The sequence below is a fragment of the Henckelia pumila genome, chromosome 3, assembly GCF_033568475.1.
Source record: "Henckelia pumila isolate YLH828 chromosome 3, ASM3356847v2, whole genome shotgun sequence".
Lineage (NCBI taxonomy): Eukaryota > Viridiplantae > Streptophyta > Magnoliopsida > Lamiales > Gesneriaceae > Henckelia > Henckelia pumila.
In genome coordinates, this window is record NC_133122.1 from 164,901,260 (window position 1) to 164,920,922 (window position 19,663).

The window sequence follows — 19,663 nt, forward strand, 5'->3', positions numbered from 1 at the left end:
ATAGTCCCTGAGGACAATACTCGTACTCTGTATATTTTACTATAACTTGATTCGTGCACTTGCGATAATTTCGAGCGGAAGTGAGGAATAATTATATTGATTTTTAAGTGTAAGTATTTGCTTGAACAAGTTTTTGGCGTCGTTGCCGGAGATTAGAAATTACATTAATTTGTTTTATTTAAATTTCTCTATTCCAATTTTAATCACTATTTTCTTCTGTGAACTGCAGGATAATCTTGCAGTGCATGCTACATCCACTTGATTTGGAACTCATCCCTTTTGATCCTGAAATCGAAAGAACCTTTCGCAGGAGACTAAGGAAACAGAGAGAAGCAATGGCAGAAGAGGAACAACGAAGGTTGATTGATGGAGAGGCTGAAGACAGATCCATGATGGATAGCGCCTTGTCATCCATTGAAGACGTTAGACCGAGCATCATCAGGCCAACAATAGCAGCAAACCACTTCGAGATAAAGCCAGCTATTATTAAAATGATTCAGAACTAAGTCCAATTTGGTGGGACATTAATTTACGACCCGAACACTCATATCGCAAATTTCCTAGAAATTTGTGACACTTTCAAGAAACAAGGGGTTTTTGATGATGCTATTCATTTACGCTTATTCCCTTTTACACTAAGATATAAATCAAAAGCATCGCTAACAAATCTACCTATAGGTTCAATTACTACATGGGATGATCTGGAAAAAGCCTTCCTCGCCAAATACTTCCCTCCGTCAAAGTCAATGAAGTTGAGAACAGATATAATTACGTTTGCCCAAGGAGAGCAAGAATCACTCTACGAGGCATGGGAACTCTATAAGGAGCTGTTAAGGAGATGCCCATACCTCAAATTACCCGACTAGCTTGCGGTACAAATTTTTTACTATGGCCTTCCTTGAAACGACCCTAACCTCTATGCTTTATTTAATTTAAAGGAAATTACGGATTTATAAAAATTTTGCCATGACTTGTTTGCAAAGCAAACAAGCCATCTTAACCCAGTCAGCAGTTCAAGTAAGGAAAAGCAACTGACGTAAAACTTAAGTGCGTTAAACATAAACATGCAATCCTAGTAACCACCTCCCGGTTACAGCATAAAGTAAACTAAGGAATTTAAAAGAGTGCATTAAACATAAACATGAAATCCTAGTAACCACCTCCCGGTTACAGCATAAAGTAAACTAAGGAATTTAAAAGAGTGCGTTAAACATAAACATGCATAGGTGATGGCATACTACAAATCATCAACTGTAGCACAGGGAATACACATCCTGGCTAAAAACACTGTAAGTACTCAAATAACTCTTCATTATTACATAACAGAGTAAATATGCGGAAAACTTAAACATGCAATAGCGACGGTCATTGGGCTTCGCACTACCAGTGGCCTCAACCCAGTGGATCCTGCCCCTCCATCGCCTCAACATAAAACTCACCTGCAATCAAACAAGCGTAGTGAGTCTAAAGACTCAACAAGCATAAACAGTTGAATATCAAGGTTTAAAAATAGATGATGCTTTACTCAAACTATGATACTTAGTATACTTTTGAACTTTAACTGTAAATATGCATGAAACTAGAGTGTATAGGAAACATGCATTGATGAACTCACGCTATAGAAGACTTTCAACTTTCTTGACATAAACCTCATGCTTTACTTAACCTCATACTTTTCTTAACCTCATGCATGACTGACTGACATCAACGTAAGACGAGTCAAACTGAAACTTTAAACTTTAACTTTTAAACTTCTCTTTTCTTTTTCCTCTTAGAAATCAGTTCCTTGATTTGTGACCCTCTGTTTCGATCATGATCATGGCTGCAGTGCACTATGCCGGCAAGACGACGAGATTTCTCCCGACGAACTTAACCCCTCTGTGGCAAGGAGACCGAGATTGCTCCCGATCCCACATTGCCCCTCTATGACAAGGAGACCGAGATTGCTCCCGATCCCACATTGCCCCTCTGTGGGTAGGGTAGACAAGATGTCTCTTGCTCCCTACCTAAACCTCTGTAACCTCTTGGTGAGTAGACCGAGGCATCCCCCGGCCTAACAACACCCCTCTTTGTCACAAACAAATCACTTCATTCAAAAACATTTACTTTCTTTTCCTTTTCATTCATTAAGACTCGACTCACACCTTTTTAATCATGCATACATGAAAAGACCTCCTTTCACTTTATTTTTCTCAAGAACATGCCATATGCACACGAACATGCAACCTTTAAGATGTGAGACTCAACTCAATTATGCTTTGGCATGCAAGACTCAAATAGACTTTCTTTAAATTTTTTTTTGGCATCAAGAATAAGACTCACACACCCGAACGTGCAACTTCAAGAATGAGACTCGACTCCATTGCATGTGAGAACGATGAGCGAGTGGCTGCCCCTAACCCTCAAGACTTTACTCTTTTGCCAAAGTCCTAACTTTTCAACTTAGACGGAGCAAGAAAACTGAAAAACCCTTTTTCTCACTCATGTCTTAACCAAAACCCGTCCCGCTTGAACCGACACATTCCTAACTCTTAAAATTTACCATATGACCAGGTTTCAACTTCCTTTGACCTCTTATACAAAATGCCAAACAACCCATCCCGGACAGCCCACTTTTGACTATAAATTTCTGCACCGACACTTAAACTTCAAAAATTCATAACTTATTGAATACTTATCCGAATTAAGCCCATTTTATACCGACACGACCGCAACGTCATGAACTAAAATTAGGACAAAACAGAATCGACACAGACCTCGACCAGGAAACTGCCTTGCCCCGAATTCAGACTGCCCTGTCCAAACTAGACACCTCAAATGCCCTACTAGTTTGTGAAACCTTCACCAATCATGCACCCTTGCTTCTAAGACCACTCCAATCCATCAAACACACTTAAACTATCTCTTAGGACTTACATCAAATACTTGGGCAGCCCACTTCTTCAATTCGACATCACATATCAAAATTTACATGATTTTGCACCAAAAAGTGGCAACCTCAAGAGCAAACAATCAAGACCAATGCAATACATCAAAATGCTTCAAACACACTTCATTTCCATCCCTTACACATGTAAATTTTCGAAAATAGGGCACACCAATTTCTGGAAATTCGAAATTTACTTCATGCATGCAAAATGACTTAAGCTTTCCAACACAACTCACCATTTATCAACTTAAAACTCAATCTAATGCATAAATTCGAAAATCCCACATAAAAATCTAAAATTCCAGAATTGTATCAAGTCATACATGCTAAAAATCATAGTCATTTCGAAATTTAAAAAGAAGCTAGGAGCAAATACATAATAGCTTGATTGAAAGCCCAAGAAAAGTCTACACTTGCCTTCAACCTTTAATACCCACAAAATTTCGAAATGCAAAGAGGAGAGGGGCTGGACTTTTGCTCAAACACCAAGCTACTACTCCTATGGAGGTCCTCCGGCGACGTCATCGGCGGTGGAGGGCGGCGGCAGCAGCTAAGGCTTGAGGGAGGAGAGGCCGAAATGCTTGGAGGGAAATGGGAGAAAAGATAATGGAGGGGGCGGCTCTTCATCAAAAGAAAGGGGATAGGGTTTGTAAAATATTAGTAGAGTGTTTTATTTTGTGTGTATTGTGTGTATAAAGTAGTGTGAATGTGTGTGAGTCAATGGGTAACTTTGACTAGAAAAAGAGCTATCTCAAAAAAAGCAACTTTCTCTTTTTTTTTCAAAATAAAAGCTAGCACTAACACTCTCCTACATTTAAAATCTCTAACAAAATAATCAAAGTTGGAATTTAGTATTCCGGGTCTAAAATACTGTTTTTCAAAGAATTTTTAAAATAAACTCAAGAATGCGATAAATGCGATTCTTGTTACCCGAAAATTCTAAAAATCCAAACTTCATCATTTTTCCTCCAAACTCACACTTAACATTTTTAGAAATACAGTCTGGGAATAACCGCCATAATCCGTCACTGCCGAGGTCGGAACCGGAGAACCCTGAACTTAAAACTTTATCATAAACATTCTTGAAATAACTGAGCATTCATAACTTTAAAGGAACATTAAGCAGTCGCATCAATCAATTAAAATTAACACTTTAAATATTTTGATGTCACAACAATAAGTGAAATATTTACCTAAAAGATAGAGCGATTAAAAGCCATTTAAATAATTACACTAACGGCATAAAAACCTTTAAAATGATTTAGGCAGATAACGACTTAAAAATAATTAAGCTAAACATTTAAAATAATTTAAATGAATAAACTAAGCAATTAAAATAATTTAAATAAGAAAGCTTAAACCTTTAAAATACTTAAAACAAATAAGCTGCACGATAAAAAAAATCATTTGGATAAATAAACTTAAACAATTAAAACATAACTCACATAAATAATTTAAATAAATTAAACTAAAAGATAATAAATCCTAATATTTATTAAATTAATGAATGCGATTTAGTGGATTGGATTCCAGGTACTACATTCCTCATGCTAATCGCACTATTTTAGATGCAGCTGCAGCTGGAAATCTGTTAACAAAATCACCAGAAGAAGGATTTGAGTTAATTGAAGAGATGGCATCTAGCAGTTATCACCCTCAGTCTAAGAGGAATATTTTACGGAAGTCTGCAGGAATGCATCAGGTAGACGTGTTTACTTCAGTGGCAGCTCAACTTGAGGTAATGAATAAGAAGATTGATGAGCTAAGTTTTGGGAATTCTGCAATACGTATTAAAGAAGTGTGGTGCGGAAAATGTGGTGCTGAACATTTTACTAAAGACTATCAAACTGGAAATCCACACTATCAGCTAGAGGGAGTTATGGCTAACCATGTAGGAAATCAAAATCGCCCTAGGAATGATCCTTTTTTGAATACATATAATCCAGGGTGGAAACAATGTCCAAATTTCTCATGGGGAGGACAGAACAACAAGCAGTACGGGAATCAGAATTATGGAAAACAACCTCAGGAAGAGAAATCGAGCATGGAGCAGATGATGAAAAATTTCATATCATCCACTGAGACCAAAATGCATAATCAGGATGCTTCAATAAAGAATTTAGAGAATAAAATTGAGGAGTTGTCTAAAGCGATGGCTAGTAGAGACCCTGGTACTTTACCAAGTGACACTGAAAAAAACCCAAAAGAGCAGGTGAAAGAAATCGAATTGAGAAGTGGGAAGAAAGTGGAGACTGATCAGCAGGAACCACAAAAGACAGAGGTCGTCACTGTACCAAAAAAAGCACATGTAAGTCTTCTAATTCTACACCTCCACTCACATCACAGTCAAATTTTGTTATTCCACCACCTTTCCCTGCAGCTCTTAAGAAGGCCAAGTTAGATGTTCAGTTTGCCAAATTCTTGGAGGTATTCAAGAAATTGAATATCAACATTCCATTCACCGACGCAGTGATGCAAATGCCCAGCTATGCAAAATTCTTGAAGGAGATTCTCTCCAACAAGAGGAAATTGAAGGAACATGCGTTGGTCAGCTTAACAGAAAACTGCTCTGCACTGGTCCAGAATAAAATTCCACCAAATCAAAAAAGATCCAGGGAGTTTCTCTATCCCTTGCATGATTAGTGATGTGAATTTTCAAAAATCTTTGTGTGATTTAGGTGCGAGCATAAATCTAATGACATATTTTGTTTTCAGGAAACTAGATTTCGGGGAGCCAAAACCCACCAAGATTTCGTTGCAATTAGCTGACAGGTCTATAAAATATCCAAGAATGATAATAGAGGATGTCCTGGTGAAAGTAGACAAATTCATCTTCTCGGTGGATTTTGTGGTACTCGACATGGAAGAAGATTTGAATATGCCACTTATTCTGGGAAGACCTTTCTTGGCAATAGGAAAAGCACTCATAGATGTCCAAAAGGAAGAATTACTACTAAGAGTGGGAGAAGAGAAAATTTCCTTTTATGTTTATAATGCACTCAAATGTTCACAACTTGATGAGGAATGTTTTCAAATTGATGTTGTTGACTCAATTGTTTATAATTATGTGCAGGAGACATTTCAGGATACTTTAGAAGCTGCACTTGCATCCCTTACCATGAGGACAAAATCCATATAGGAAAAGAAGAGATGACTGCGTTCTTGAATGATAATCAGCCATGGCGAAAAGGTGGCAAGCTTAGACTTGAAGATCTAGGTGACCAAAAGGATTTAGTACTCCAGAAACCGAGCCTTTAGGAACTACCGACTGTTGAATTGAAACCACTACCAACTCATTTGAAATATGTATTTCTTGGTGAGAATAAAAATTTACCTGTCATAATTTCTTCTTCTTTGACAGATACGACGGAAGCCAAACTGCTGGATGTTTTCAAAAATCACAAGAGAGTGTTCGCCTGGAAGGTGGCAGATATCAAAGGGATCAATCCATCAATTTGCATGCATAAGATCCTAATGGAAGAGAACATCAACCCTTTGGTCCGGCCACAAAGAATATTGAATCCCAAGATGCAAGAGGTAGTGAAGGCCGAAACGATTAAACTTCTCAATGCAGGTATTATTTATCCGATTTCAGATAGTGCATGGGTGAGTCCTGTTTAGTGTGTGCCGAAAAAGGGGGATAACTGTGATTAAAAATGATCAAAATAAATTAATACCTACTAGGATGGTTACTGGTTGGCGTGTGTGCATAGATTATAGGAAACTAAATGACGCAACTCGTAAGGACCATTTTCTTATCCCTTTCATTGACCAAATGCTATAAAGACTTGCTGGGTATGAATTTATTATTTTTTAGATGGGTACTCAGGTTATAATCAGATTTCTATTGCACCTAAAGATCAGGATAAGACCACTTTCACTTTCCCATATGGTACGTTTGCTTATAGATGTATGCCCTTTGGTCTTTGTAATGCTCATGCAACCTTTCAGAGATGCATGACTGCAATCTTTCATGACATGGTTGAAATTTTTTTTAAAATATTTATGGATGATTTTTCAATCTTTGGTCAATCTTTTGATGCTTGTCTGAATAACCTTAATACTGTTTTGGTGAGATGCGAGGAAACAAATTTGGTGCTTGATAGTTGTGTTTTTGTTGCATTTGTTGATATCATTTTAGTGTCGTTTAGCATGCATTTATATGTTTTATTTTAGCATTTTGTTCATTTTTCATTTTCAGTGTTTGCATGATGGGATTCTTGTTTTTATGGTTAGGTCGCTTATTTTGCGGACTAAGAAGGAACCCCGGAGGAACGGAAGTTTGAAGCAAAAGAAAAGGGCCGGGAATTTTCTGGGAAGCATCTCTCGCTCGATCTGCAGAAGTATGCGGATCGAGCGAGCGCACACATTATGAAGACAGTAGGATGATGAAGTTGGTCTCGCTCAATCCGCAGGAGTTTACCGATCGAGCGAGACCCATTTTCCACAAGACAGTAGCATCTGCATATTTCTCTCGCTCGATCCGCAGAATGTTGCAGATCGAGCGAGAGCCGTGTTTCGGAAAATTTTTTTTATTTTTGGCAACTTTGTTAATTTAGTTCCTAGCCTTTATTAGACTTTTATTCTGTTTTTATTAACTTTTATCAGACGTTTTTTGAGAGGATTGGAGGCTAGGGTTGGTTCTTGAAGATTAATTCCTAAGTTTTCTTCTTTTCTTTGAATTTTTATGAATTTTATTATGAATTGTGTTGGCTAGTTTTTAATACTTGGTTAAGGAAGACGAAGCCCTTGATTAATTTACTCGTGAGATTTTTGTTTTATAGAGTTTGATTATTGTTGAGTATCAAGTATTATTCTGATTTATTTCATGATTGTATGTTTGATTATTAGATTGATCACCTGATAATTCTTATATATAATCTAATGCTAAATTGGAGTTTGAATCCGTAATTGTTCGAATTATCTGATTTGCGAAGCAACTACAATTAATAATCGTCCGCTTGTGAGATTAGGAATTGTAGGGATAATAATTGACTAGGCTAAATTCATCCGCTTGTGTATGAGTTGTCTAGATTTATCAGTTTTACTAGTTTGCATGCTATCGTGAGTTTAAATCTAATCGCTTGTATTGGGTTGATTCATTGATAAGGGTTATCTTAGAACGCTTGTGTCTAGTTAACTAAGATTAAGGTAAAACAGGAATTTAATTTCCAATGATGAATATTCAACGTGATTAAATATTTTTAGATAATCGATGATCGAACGAATGAAATCAAGGGTGTAGTTGACCGAAACCAAGTCTCGTCTCCTATTGAATTTCTTCAATCTTTATTTAATTTTGCATGCTAGTGAATTTTAGTTGCTTAAATTTCTTAGTAGTTAATCCAAACTTGAAACCCCCCCTATTTTATTTATTTAGAACACTTTTAAATTTACCCTTTCTCGTGGGAACGATCCCTACTCACACTACTACATTTTTAGTGATTATCTGATTGAGTTGGGTAATTTGGGCGTACACGATAAGCGCGACCAAATTTTGGCGCCGTTGCCGGGGAACGGTGTTAATTTATTGTGTTCTTTTTCTTTTTGTTTTTATTTGCATTAAGCTCACTCTCGTGTCTTTTCTTTGTCACTAGTTCTCGCTAGTTCATGCTTTCAGGTGATTTTACTGAGGAAGACTTTCTCTATGATCCGAAAATTGAAAGAACCTTGCATGGACGAAGGAGAGAACTTCGTAGGCAACAACAAGAAGCCGCTGCTCGAGCTACTTTTCCTGAAGAAGAAGAAGAAGAAGAGATGGCTGATAATGCGAACCTGAGCCTCAGAAAATTGGGCACTCCAAATTTGAATCAACAACCCTTATGCATTACTTTTCCCCCATTAGAAAATAATGCTACATTCGAATTAAAATCTGGATTAATTCACTTGTTGCCTTCTTTCCATGGTCTTGCAGGTGAAGATTCTCATAAGCATCTGATGGAGTTCCATGTAGTGTGCATTAGCATGAAGCCACATGGAGTAACAGAGGAGCAGATCCAGCTTCGAGCCTTTCCTTTCTCTTTGAAGAGTGTTGCTAAGGATTGGCTATACTACTTGCCCTCTGGATCGATTACAACCTGGACTGACATGAAAAGAATTTTTCTTGAAAAATATTTTCCAGCATCGAGAGCAGCAAACATCAGGAAAGAGATCTATGGAATCAAACAGATGACGGGGGAATCACTTCACGAATATTGGGAACGGTTCAAAAAGCTATGCGCTAGTTGCCCGCAACATCAGATAAGTGAAAACCTCTTAATTCAATATTGCTATGAAGGTTTGCTACCTCATGACAGGAGTATGCTAGATGCTGCTAGTGGAGAAGTTTTTGTGGATAAAACTCCGGTGCAAGCAAGGAACTTAATAGAGAATATGGCTGCCAATTCTCAGAAATTTGGCACCAACAGAACTGATCATGCACCGAGGAGAAACAATGAGGTAAATGTCTCTTCCCTTGAACAGCAATTAATTGAATTAACCACTCTTGTGCGTCAGATGGCTGTAGGGAATAGACAGACTGCGAAGGCATGTGGCATCTGCGCTGCAATAGGACACACCACTGATATGTGTCCTACACTTCAAGAGGAATCAGTTGAATAGGTAAACGCTACTGGCGGATTTCCTGGACCACCACAACGGAAGTATGATCCGTATTCCAACACGTAAAATCCTGGTTGGAAGGATCATCCTAATTTTAGATACGGGAATCAACAAGCAATTCAACCTGGACCTCAGGCTCCACCGCAGAATCAAGCTTTTAGGCCACCATTTCAACCACAACAGCAGCGCCCTCAGATTCCTGCACCAGGTGAGTTTCTTGAAAATATAGTTAAGGATCTTGCAACTAACACTTTGGCTTTCCAACAGGACACCCAGACAAGTATCCAAAACTTAACTACTCAAATGGGACAGCTCGCTACCGCAATCAACAAGCCGGAATCACAAAATTCCGGCAATTTGCCTTCCCAAACTGTGGTGAACCCAAGAGAGAATGCAAGCACAATAACTCTAAGAACTGGGAAAGAATTGAAGGTGAAAGAGAAAGAAGTTGAGGTTGAGCCCCAAGAGAAGCTTAAGGAAGAAGAAGAGAAAAAGGTGAGTGAAGAAAAATCATCCAAGGATGATTCGTCAAGAGGTAAGTTTCCTCCTCTATCTGAATATAAGCCTGTTGCCCTTTCCCCTTAGCTCTTAAGGACTTTAGGAAATGTGAGGGAATTAAGGAGCTATATGAAACTTTTTGTAGATGTGAGGTTAACATTCCATTGCTAGATGCCATCAAGCAGGTACCTCGATACGCAAAGTTTTTGAAAGAGTTATGCACCGCAAAGAGGAAACAAACTTTGAAGGGTTGTCAGAAAGTGGAGTTAGGTGAGAATGTATCTGCAGTGATCCAAAGAAAATTACCTGCCAAATGCAAGGATCCAGGTATGTTCTCCATCCCATGCACTATAGGAAATATTAGACTTGAAAAGGCCATGTTAGATCTAGGAGCATCAATCAATGTCATGTCATACTCTATTTATGCATCCTTGAAACTTGGCCCACTGAATAAGACTGGAATTGTCATACAATTAGCTGATAGGTCTAATGCATATCCTAGGGGCGTGGTCGAAGATGTGCTAGTGCAAGTGAATGAGTTAGTTTTTCCTACAGACTTTTATGTTCTAGAAATGGAAAATGGTGATCATAATAGTCCTATTTTGTTAGGCAGACCGTTTTTGAAAACATCCATGACTAAAATTGATGTTCACAGTGGCACACTCACTATGGAATTTGATGGCGAGGTTGTGAAATTTAATATCTATGATGCTATGAAATTTCCTGATAGTGATGATTGTGTGTTTTCTGTTGACATTGTGGATTTCTTGGCCCAAGATGTTTTTGAGCATGCAGGAAAAGATGAGCTAGAGGTGGCTATTACAGCACCCACTATGAAGACAGAAGAAGGAATTAGATGCAGCCGAGAAGTGGATGAGATTGAGGATATTCTGAACAGCGCTCCTGAGCTACCACAGTCAGGTGATGTATCTTATTTGTCTTTACCGATCTCTAACACTCGGCGCCTTCCATCTGTTTTGCAGGCACCAGTGGTTGAGCTAAAAATGCTTCCAACCCACCTTAAGTATGTTTTCCTTGGAGAAGGAGAAACGCTACCTGTTATCATCTCCAGCAGCTTGGAAGTCGAGCAAGAGGAACAACTGGTCAAGGTTCTAAAATAAAATAAAACTGCTATTGGGTGGACCATAGCAGATATCAAGGGAATTAGCCCTTCCACATGCATGCACCGAATTCTGATGGAAGATGGTGCAAGTCCCTCACGGCAACCGCAGAGGAAGTTGAATCCACCTATGATGGAGGTGGTAAAAGCTGAAATTCTGAAGCTACTTGAAGTTGGGGTCATCTACCCAATTTCTGACAGTCAGTGGGTCAGTCCGGTACAGGTGGTACCCAAGAAAACTGGAATTACAGTGGTGAAAAATAAGGACGACGAATTGGTTCCCACCCGCATTCAAAATGGGTGGAGGGTTTGTATTGATTATAAGAAGCTTAATGCAGGAACCCGAAAGGACCACTTCCCTCTCCCCTTTATTGATCAAATGATTGAGAGGCTAGCATGTCATCCTTACTATTGTTTTCTTGATGGTTATTCTGGTTATTTTCAGATTGCGATTGCACCGGAAGATCAGGAGAAAACGACATTCACATGCCCATTCGGAACTTTCGCATATCGACACATGCCCTTTGGTCTATGCAATGCACCGGCTACTTTCCAACGGTGTATGGTTAGTATATTTTCTGACTTTGTAGAGCATATATTAGAAGTATTTATGGATGATTTTACTGTCTATGGTAACTCGTTTGAAGACTGTCTGGCTAATCTTGCTCTAGTTCTTAAGAGGTGTGTCGAGACCAACCTGGTTCTTAATTCTGAAAAATGTCATTTTATGGTTGGACAAGGTATAGTATTGGGTCATGTTGTCTCATCTATGGGGATAGAGGTAGATAAAGCAAAAATTGATATTATTTAGTCTCCACCTTACCCCGTAAGTGTGCGGGAGGTGCGCTCTTTTCCTGGCCATGCAGGTTTTTACAGGAGGTATATTCAGGATTTTGCCAAGATTGCATCCCCTATGTGCAAACTGCTGCAGAAGGATGTGTCGTTTGAATTCAATGAGCCATGCAAAACTGCTTTTGATAAACTCAAGGACTCATTGACTTCAGTGTTGGAGAACGCGGCGATCAGATCAATCAGGATTGATACCCGGTGCAGCGGAAGTTTAAAATTTTTATATGGAACGATTCCATAATGGGTATCAACCTTACGATTAAATTGTGTGTGTGTAAAAATTAAATAACGATTATAAATTTTTACCTTCAATCTCGAATCGAGATTTTGGACACCAACAGATTGCTCTGCTCTTGTTGTATATCCCTGGAACTGATGGACGAACTGTTCTTCAATCAGGTCCACAAACGGATATTTAATCCCTCTGATAGATTGCACTAGAAAATCTATCAAAAGTTTCTACGAAGAGATTAACGAATTTGATCCGTTAAACCAGACTGTAATTCAAAATTCACAGACTGGATTTTTCGAGCAGAGGCGAGAAAGGGGCGCGGCCACTACTGAGAGAAAAATAGGGTTTTTTTGAAAATTGTGACCTGTTGTGTCTAATTTCTGTACTGCAATAACTTATTTATAATGTAGGCCACTAACAGCTTAGGGCCCATTAGTCATAAGTTCAAGCCCGACAAGCAAAGCCCGCATGTTCAGAAATTAATATAAAATTCATCATGACTCCGATTGATAAACCGATTTCACCAATGTGCACAGAAACCATTTCTGCACCTTTTAAAATCAAGATAAATTTTTCTGAATCCGAATTCAGTGGTTTCCAAAAATGCCCATCCCTATGTCATTTTAGGAAATCTTACTCCTCTACTCATAATTAAGAAGTCCAACTTCTTTGTTCATTAAATTTAACTCTTTAAATTTAACTATCTCAACGGGGATTAAAAATCCATTACTCTGTGTGACCCTCAATGGTTCAGGGATACAGCTAGCCGTGGGCTCACAACTCCTTGTGACTCGGAACAACAATTTCCGACTTGCCCATCGAATCATGGTATGAGCGCCTAGCAACATCGCCCCATGATTCCCTAGGTATCACTGATAGTGCCTGCAAGAACCAATAGATTTTGGTTAGCGTACAGTACGGTCCCTTCATCCATATATCCCGATCGAATCAACAACCATTGGTATATCGAGAGTCGTTCGAGATTCGATAACTATGCAATACATCTTGAAGATCAAATAGTGACATTGCATGTGTTACTAAGAAACCATTTCTTAAAACACATCATGTACTCTGGCCAGAGATTCGTCACACTAATATCTCCTCAGATCGCATAGGATATCCACACTCGCAAGTATTTGGTGAATCCTTGACAACAAAGCATCGACTCCTATATGTGTTGTAACTGTACCCAATCCCGACACCTGATGACCCCAATAGAGTCGGTAAACGAGTCAAAGCACAGTACTAGCATATAGAGTCTCAATGATGTTTCAAGTAGTAAGGACTAATGGTGTACAACCAAAACCGCGGACTTTATCCACTCGATAAGTGATAACCACTTGGAAAGTCCGGATAGGGTAGTTCGATCATTCATCGTATGAATATCCATTTGCATGCTTCGAACATCTCTATGTTCCTTACCAATGAAACGTGGTACTCTGCATCGCAAATGCTAGTCTCAAACTCGAGCGATCCTTATCCTTATTATCGGACGGCTCAATCGACTAGGAACAGTTTAGAATATACAGTGACTATAAGATGTGTTTCATGATAGACATCTCCATGTTCTACCACATCTTACATACACTATAGTATATTCAAGGTCTTTATCAAAACAACAATAGTATATCACAATATAAAAATATGAAGAAAGATAAAGTCATTGCCATTAATAAAAGTGTAAATTATATTAAACAAAAGATTGTTTATACAAAGAGTCATCAAAGCCCTTAGCCACAAGTTGGCTCACGGGGCACCTACTCTTTCAATCTCCCACTTGACCTAAAGCCAACTAGTCATACTACGTAGACCCATTGCTTCGCGATGTTTGTCAAATAATGGTCCTGGAAAGGGCTTAGTAAGTGGATCAGCGATATTGTCTGCAGAGGCCACTCTTTCGACAGTGATGTCTCCTCTTTCCACAATCTCCCGGATGATGTGGTATTTCCTCAGTACGTGTTTGGATCTTTGATGAGACCTTGGTTCCTTTGCCTGAGCAACGGCACCCGTGTTGTCACAGTACACCGGGACTGGACCAACAACTTCAGGAATTACGCCCAACTCTTGGACAAAATTCCTCATCCAAACGGCCTCTTTAGCAGCAGCTGATGCTGCAATGTATTCTGCCTTAGTGGTGGAATCCGCTGTGGTGTCCTGCTTGGAACTCTTCCAAGAGACAGCACCGCCATTGAGCATGAACACAAATCCAGAGGTTGACTTCGAGTCATCCACGTCACTTTGGAAGCTAGAGTCGGTATAGCCTTCCAATTTTAGTTCTCTTCCTCCATATACCATGAACATATTCTTAGTCCTTTGTAAGTACTTAAGAATGTCATTCACGGCTTTCCAATGCATTTGACCGGGATTAGCTTGATATCTGCTCGTGACACTCAGAGCAAATGCTACATCCGGTCTGGTAGATATCATCCCATACATGATACTACCTATGGCTGACGCATATGGTACATGTGTCATTTTCTCTATCTCTTCATCAGTCTTGGGACACATAGACTTGGATAGAGAAACTCCATGACACATGGGTAGATGTCCTCTCTTGGACCCATCCATTGAAAGCCATTTCAATATGGTGTCGATGTAGGTTGATTGAGTGAGTCCTATCATTCTCTTAGATCTATCTCTATAGATCTGTATCCCTAGAATATAGGATGCCTCACCCAAATCCTTCATCGAGAATCTACCTGATAACCATATCTTTGTTGACTGCAACATCCCTACGTCATTCCCAATGAGTAGGATGTCATCAACATAAAGTACTAAGAATGTCACAGCATCCTTAACTACTTTCTTGTACATGCATGGTTCCTCCGGGTTCTTGATGAAACCAAAATCCTTTATTGTTTCATCAAATTTCTGGTTCCAACTTCTTGATGCTTGTTTTAGACCATAAATTGATCTCTGAAGCTTGCATACCTTATGCTCGCTTCCCATGGACGTGTACCCCTCAGGCTGCTTCATATAGATTTCTTCCTTAATGTCTCCATTAAGAAAAGCAGTCTTCACATCCATTTGCCATATCTCATAGTCATACCAAGCAGCTATGGCAATAAGGATTCTTATGGACTTGAACATTGCAACTGGTTAAAAGGTTTCATCATAGTCAACTCCTTGTCTTTGAGTATAACCTTTCGCCACCAATCGCGCCTTGTAGGTCAATACCTTACCATCAGGCCCAAGCTTTCTCTTGTAGATCCATTTACACCCTATTGGAACAATTCCATCGGGAGGATCTACTAAAGACCAAACTTGGTTTGTATGCATCGAATCTATTTTCGACTGCATAGCTTCAAGCCATAAATTTGAATCCGCATCAGAAATTGCTTCCTTGAAGTTTCTTGGATCACATCCAACATCGGGTTCATCTTGATCCCCTTCAAGAAGAAGACCATATCGAATAGGAGGTCTAGAAGTCCTCTCGGATCTTCTAGGTACAGGCGTGTCTATCAATGGTTCCTGAGGTGTAGGATCGTTATTTTGTATTTCGGGTTCTTCTCGAATTTCTTCGAGTTTCATCATCTCGCCTTTCTTATCCAATAAGAACTCCTTCTCCAAGAAGGTGGCATTCCTTGAAACAAACACCTTTGTTTCAGCAGGATAATAGAAATAATATCCGATTGAATTCTTCGGATACCCTACAAAATAACATAAGCTGGATCGACTATCCAACTTATCTCCCACTGTCCGCTTCACGTAAGCAGGACATCCCCAAATCCTCAAGTACGAATACTTAGGAGCTTTGCCATTCCATAACTCGTATGGTGTTTTGTCCACTGCTTTAGTGTGGACGTTGTTCAACAACAATACCGTCGTTTCAAGCGCATAGCCCCAAAACGAAGGTGGAAGCTCAGTGAAGCTCATCATGGACCGAACCATGTCCAACAAAGTTCGATTACGACGCTCCGATACACCATTCAGATGTGGTGTCATAGGAGGAGTCCACTGAGAGAGAATCCCATTCTCTTTTAGATAGTCCAAAAACTCGGTACTTAAGTATTCTCCACCTCGATCCGATCGAAGTGCTTTAATACTTTTACCTAGCTTGTTTTCTACTTCAGCCTTGAATTCTTTGAACTTTTCAAATGCTTCAGACTTATATTTCATTAAATATAAATACCCATACCTAGAATAATCATCAGTAAAGGTAATGAAGTAGGTGTGGCCATATTGAGTACCAACTCTAAATGGACCACAAACATCTGTATGGATCAAATCCAACAGATTTTGACTACGCTCAGGTTTCCCCTTAAAAGGAGATTTAGTCATTTTTCCTTTTAGGCAGGATTCACAAGTAGGTAGAGAGTTAATATCAGACATATCAAACATGCCCTCTCCCACTAGCTTGTTCATCCTCCTTGAGGAAATATGACCTAGCCTAGCGTGCCAAAGGTTTGCCGGGTTTTGGCTATCGATTTTCCTTTTGTTTGTTGTTGCCGGTTTATCAACATAATTTATTGGAACGTCTTTTAGTTTTAAGTTGTATAGATCGTTTTCAAGTTGTCCATTTCCAATCAAACATTCATTCTTGTAAATATTGCAAATCCCATTCACAAACTTGCAAGAATAACCATCTCTATCAAGCATAGAAACAGAAATAATGTTTTTAATCAAATCCGGAACAAATAAAACATCTCTCAAAAGTAACTTAAAACCATTCTGCAAAATTAAATAAATATCTCCCACAGCTTTAGCTTCAACTCTGGAACCATTTCCGAGCCTCAGCTGGGTCTCACCCATTCTAAGCCTGCGACTTCTTGTCATCACCTGCAAATCATTGCAAATGTGAGATCCTAATCCGGTATCCAATACCCAAGAAGTAGTATTAAGTGAAACATTTATTTCAATATAGAACATACCCTTCGCAGTTCGCAACTGCTCTAGATATTCCTTGCAGTTACGCTTCCAATGACCGGGCTTCTTGCAGTAATGGCAAACATCCTTGGATTTTTCCATGTTTGAAGCATTTGTCTTGTACTTCTTCTCGGGTTCGATTTTCTTGGGTGGGGCAGAACGTTTCTTACCCTTTGTACTTGGCCCCTTCTTAGCAGAAGAAGAGGAGCCCACCAAGAAAGTCGGTTTATCCTTCTTTAATGTGGATTCATATGTCACAAGCATATTGACCATCTCTTCAAGGGAGGCCTCTATCTTGTTCATATTGAAATTCACCACAAATCCGTCAAACGAAGAAGGAAGAGATAGAAGTAGTAAGTCCACGTTGAGTTCATGCTCCAACACCAAATCAAGGGTTACCAACTTTTGTATGAGCCAAATCACTCGTACCCCATGATCACGGACCGAAGCCCCTTCACGCATACGACACGTCATTAGCTCTTTTACAGTAGCGAACCTTTCAGCCCTCGATTGAGCCCCAAAAAGTTCCTTGAGTTGTACGTGAATGTCAGCAGCATTCACGGTATCCTCAAATTGCCTCTGGAGTTCATCAGACATCGAGGCTTGCATATAGCATTTGGCCTTGATATCATGGTCCCACCATGTATCAAGTTTGGTTAACTCTTCCGGACTTACGTCAGCTGGTGCTTCCTTCGGAGGAGATTTTTCTAACACGTAGAGCATCTTCTCCGAAGTCAAGACAATCTTCAACTTACGGAACCATTCCGTATAGTTTGCGCCAGTCAACTTATTTTGTTCGAGGATCGAGAAAAGTGGATTACGCGAATTCATCTTTATGAAATACTGAAAAGAAACAGACAAATATCAGTGATTGTTTAAGTAATTTACTAAGACATAAAATAGGCGAAATTTATTTTATGAATCTCACTCCCACTATTTTAACGATTTCACTACCCTCTAGTGAAAACGGGAAACTGTTTTCCTTAGTGAGAACATGGAGTCCAATTGACAATCTATGGTCCCGAATAATATCAGCCAACCATAATTTTCAAAAGGTAGAGCCCAATTGCTTCCAAAGCAACCTCCATGTTTTTACCTCATGTCCAATAAGGGCCCAATAATATGACGCCTTTTATTGTGACATGTCAAGATGACCCATCAATATTAAGTTGTGATGGACGGTCGCCATGTGGATCCCCCAATAATATGAGCCGATCCCATGGGAGTTCCACCCAACTTACAACATGTGTCGATCCAATGTACAGCTTTCCAACGAACGGGCCCCCCAATAATATGAGCCGGACCGTATCCGCGGGTAGCATCTCATACATTGATCGTTGATGGAAGGTAGGAACATTTAAACAAATTTAAATTTCCTTTATTTATCTTGATATCAATTTTAAATCATATTTAAAATGAGGGATTTTAATTATGAAAATTTGTCTCATCATTTTTTAAAATTTTTGTATGCTTGCCGGATTCACACAATTATGTCTAAAACATGCATACAACAATAATATCACATATTATATATGATGATCGATTCCATTTCTAATCGACCCGTGGTTGCAAATCACGAGTCTTAGTCCAATCCTAGGTAATATGCAGTATGCAATGCAATCCTATTACATTTTGCTTCCAATTTACATTTCTTCTGTCTTTATTGTCTGCTGGGCCCACCTCCATCTTCAAATCTTGATCTCCCACTAAATCTAATGTATTTACAATAAATAACAATGACAAGTAGGGGATACATTTTTAAGGGGTGGGAACGGGCCATAAACCAAGCCCACTTTTATTACATATGACAATTCATATTGGGCCATAAACCAGGCCCATTAATAAATCCAACAACAATAAAAACAAATGTAAATTCCTAACATACACCTACAAAATTGGTCATGGCAATCGATCATCCTTATCCAATAACATTTAATTCAAAATTAATTTATTGGATAACATGCATTGGCAATTTAAATTTAAAAGGATAAAATCATATTTCATATATAAAATCTTATTTTACATACAAAATCATATTTTATCTTTTTATCAAATAAAATCATATTTTATCTATAAAATCCAATTTTATACATAAAATCATATTTTATTCAATATATCCATAAGATCATATCTTATCATCAATTGTACCAAAAATAATTAATTTCAAAATTCAATTTAACGGATAAAATATTTAAATTTTCCAAAAATTCAAATTTATCCAAAAATCAATTTTAAAATTTTCGGACTCGAACAATTCGATCCGACGCCTCGTGGACCAATCAAAAACAATTTTCGATCGGACCAAAAATAGAATTTTAACATATTAAAATTTAATTTAAAAATTAAAAAATTAATTCTTCCCGCGGGCCGCCCGGGACATTCCCGGGCTGCCCGCGCCCTAATGGGGTCGGGCCGAGCAGCCCGGCTGCCCCTAGGGCAGCGATCACATCGCTGCCCATGGGCAGCGCAGCGCTCGGCGCTGCGCTGGGCAGCTCCGTGCGCTGCCCGGGGCAGCGATCCAATCGCTGCCCGGGTTTTTGCCCGAAATATTTTTTTTATTTTTAAAATA

At 38.9% G+C, this 19,663-nt stretch overlaps 1 protein-coding gene across 1 annotated transcript; it reads left to right on the plus strand.

Moving 5' to 3' along the window:
- The first annotated feature begins 4,436 nt into the window (after positions 1–4,436).
- LOC140889882 (uncharacterized) lies at positions 4,437–6,068 on the plus strand. Its single transcript, XM_073297623.1, has 3 exons — positions 4,437–5,219; positions 5,276–5,472; positions 5,645–6,068. Exons 1-3 carry the CDS (start codon positions 4,437–4,439, stop codon positions 6,066–6,068), a joined length of 1,404 nt encoding a protein of 467 aa, XP_073153724.1.
- Positions 6,069–19,663: the final 13,595 nt, after the last annotated feature.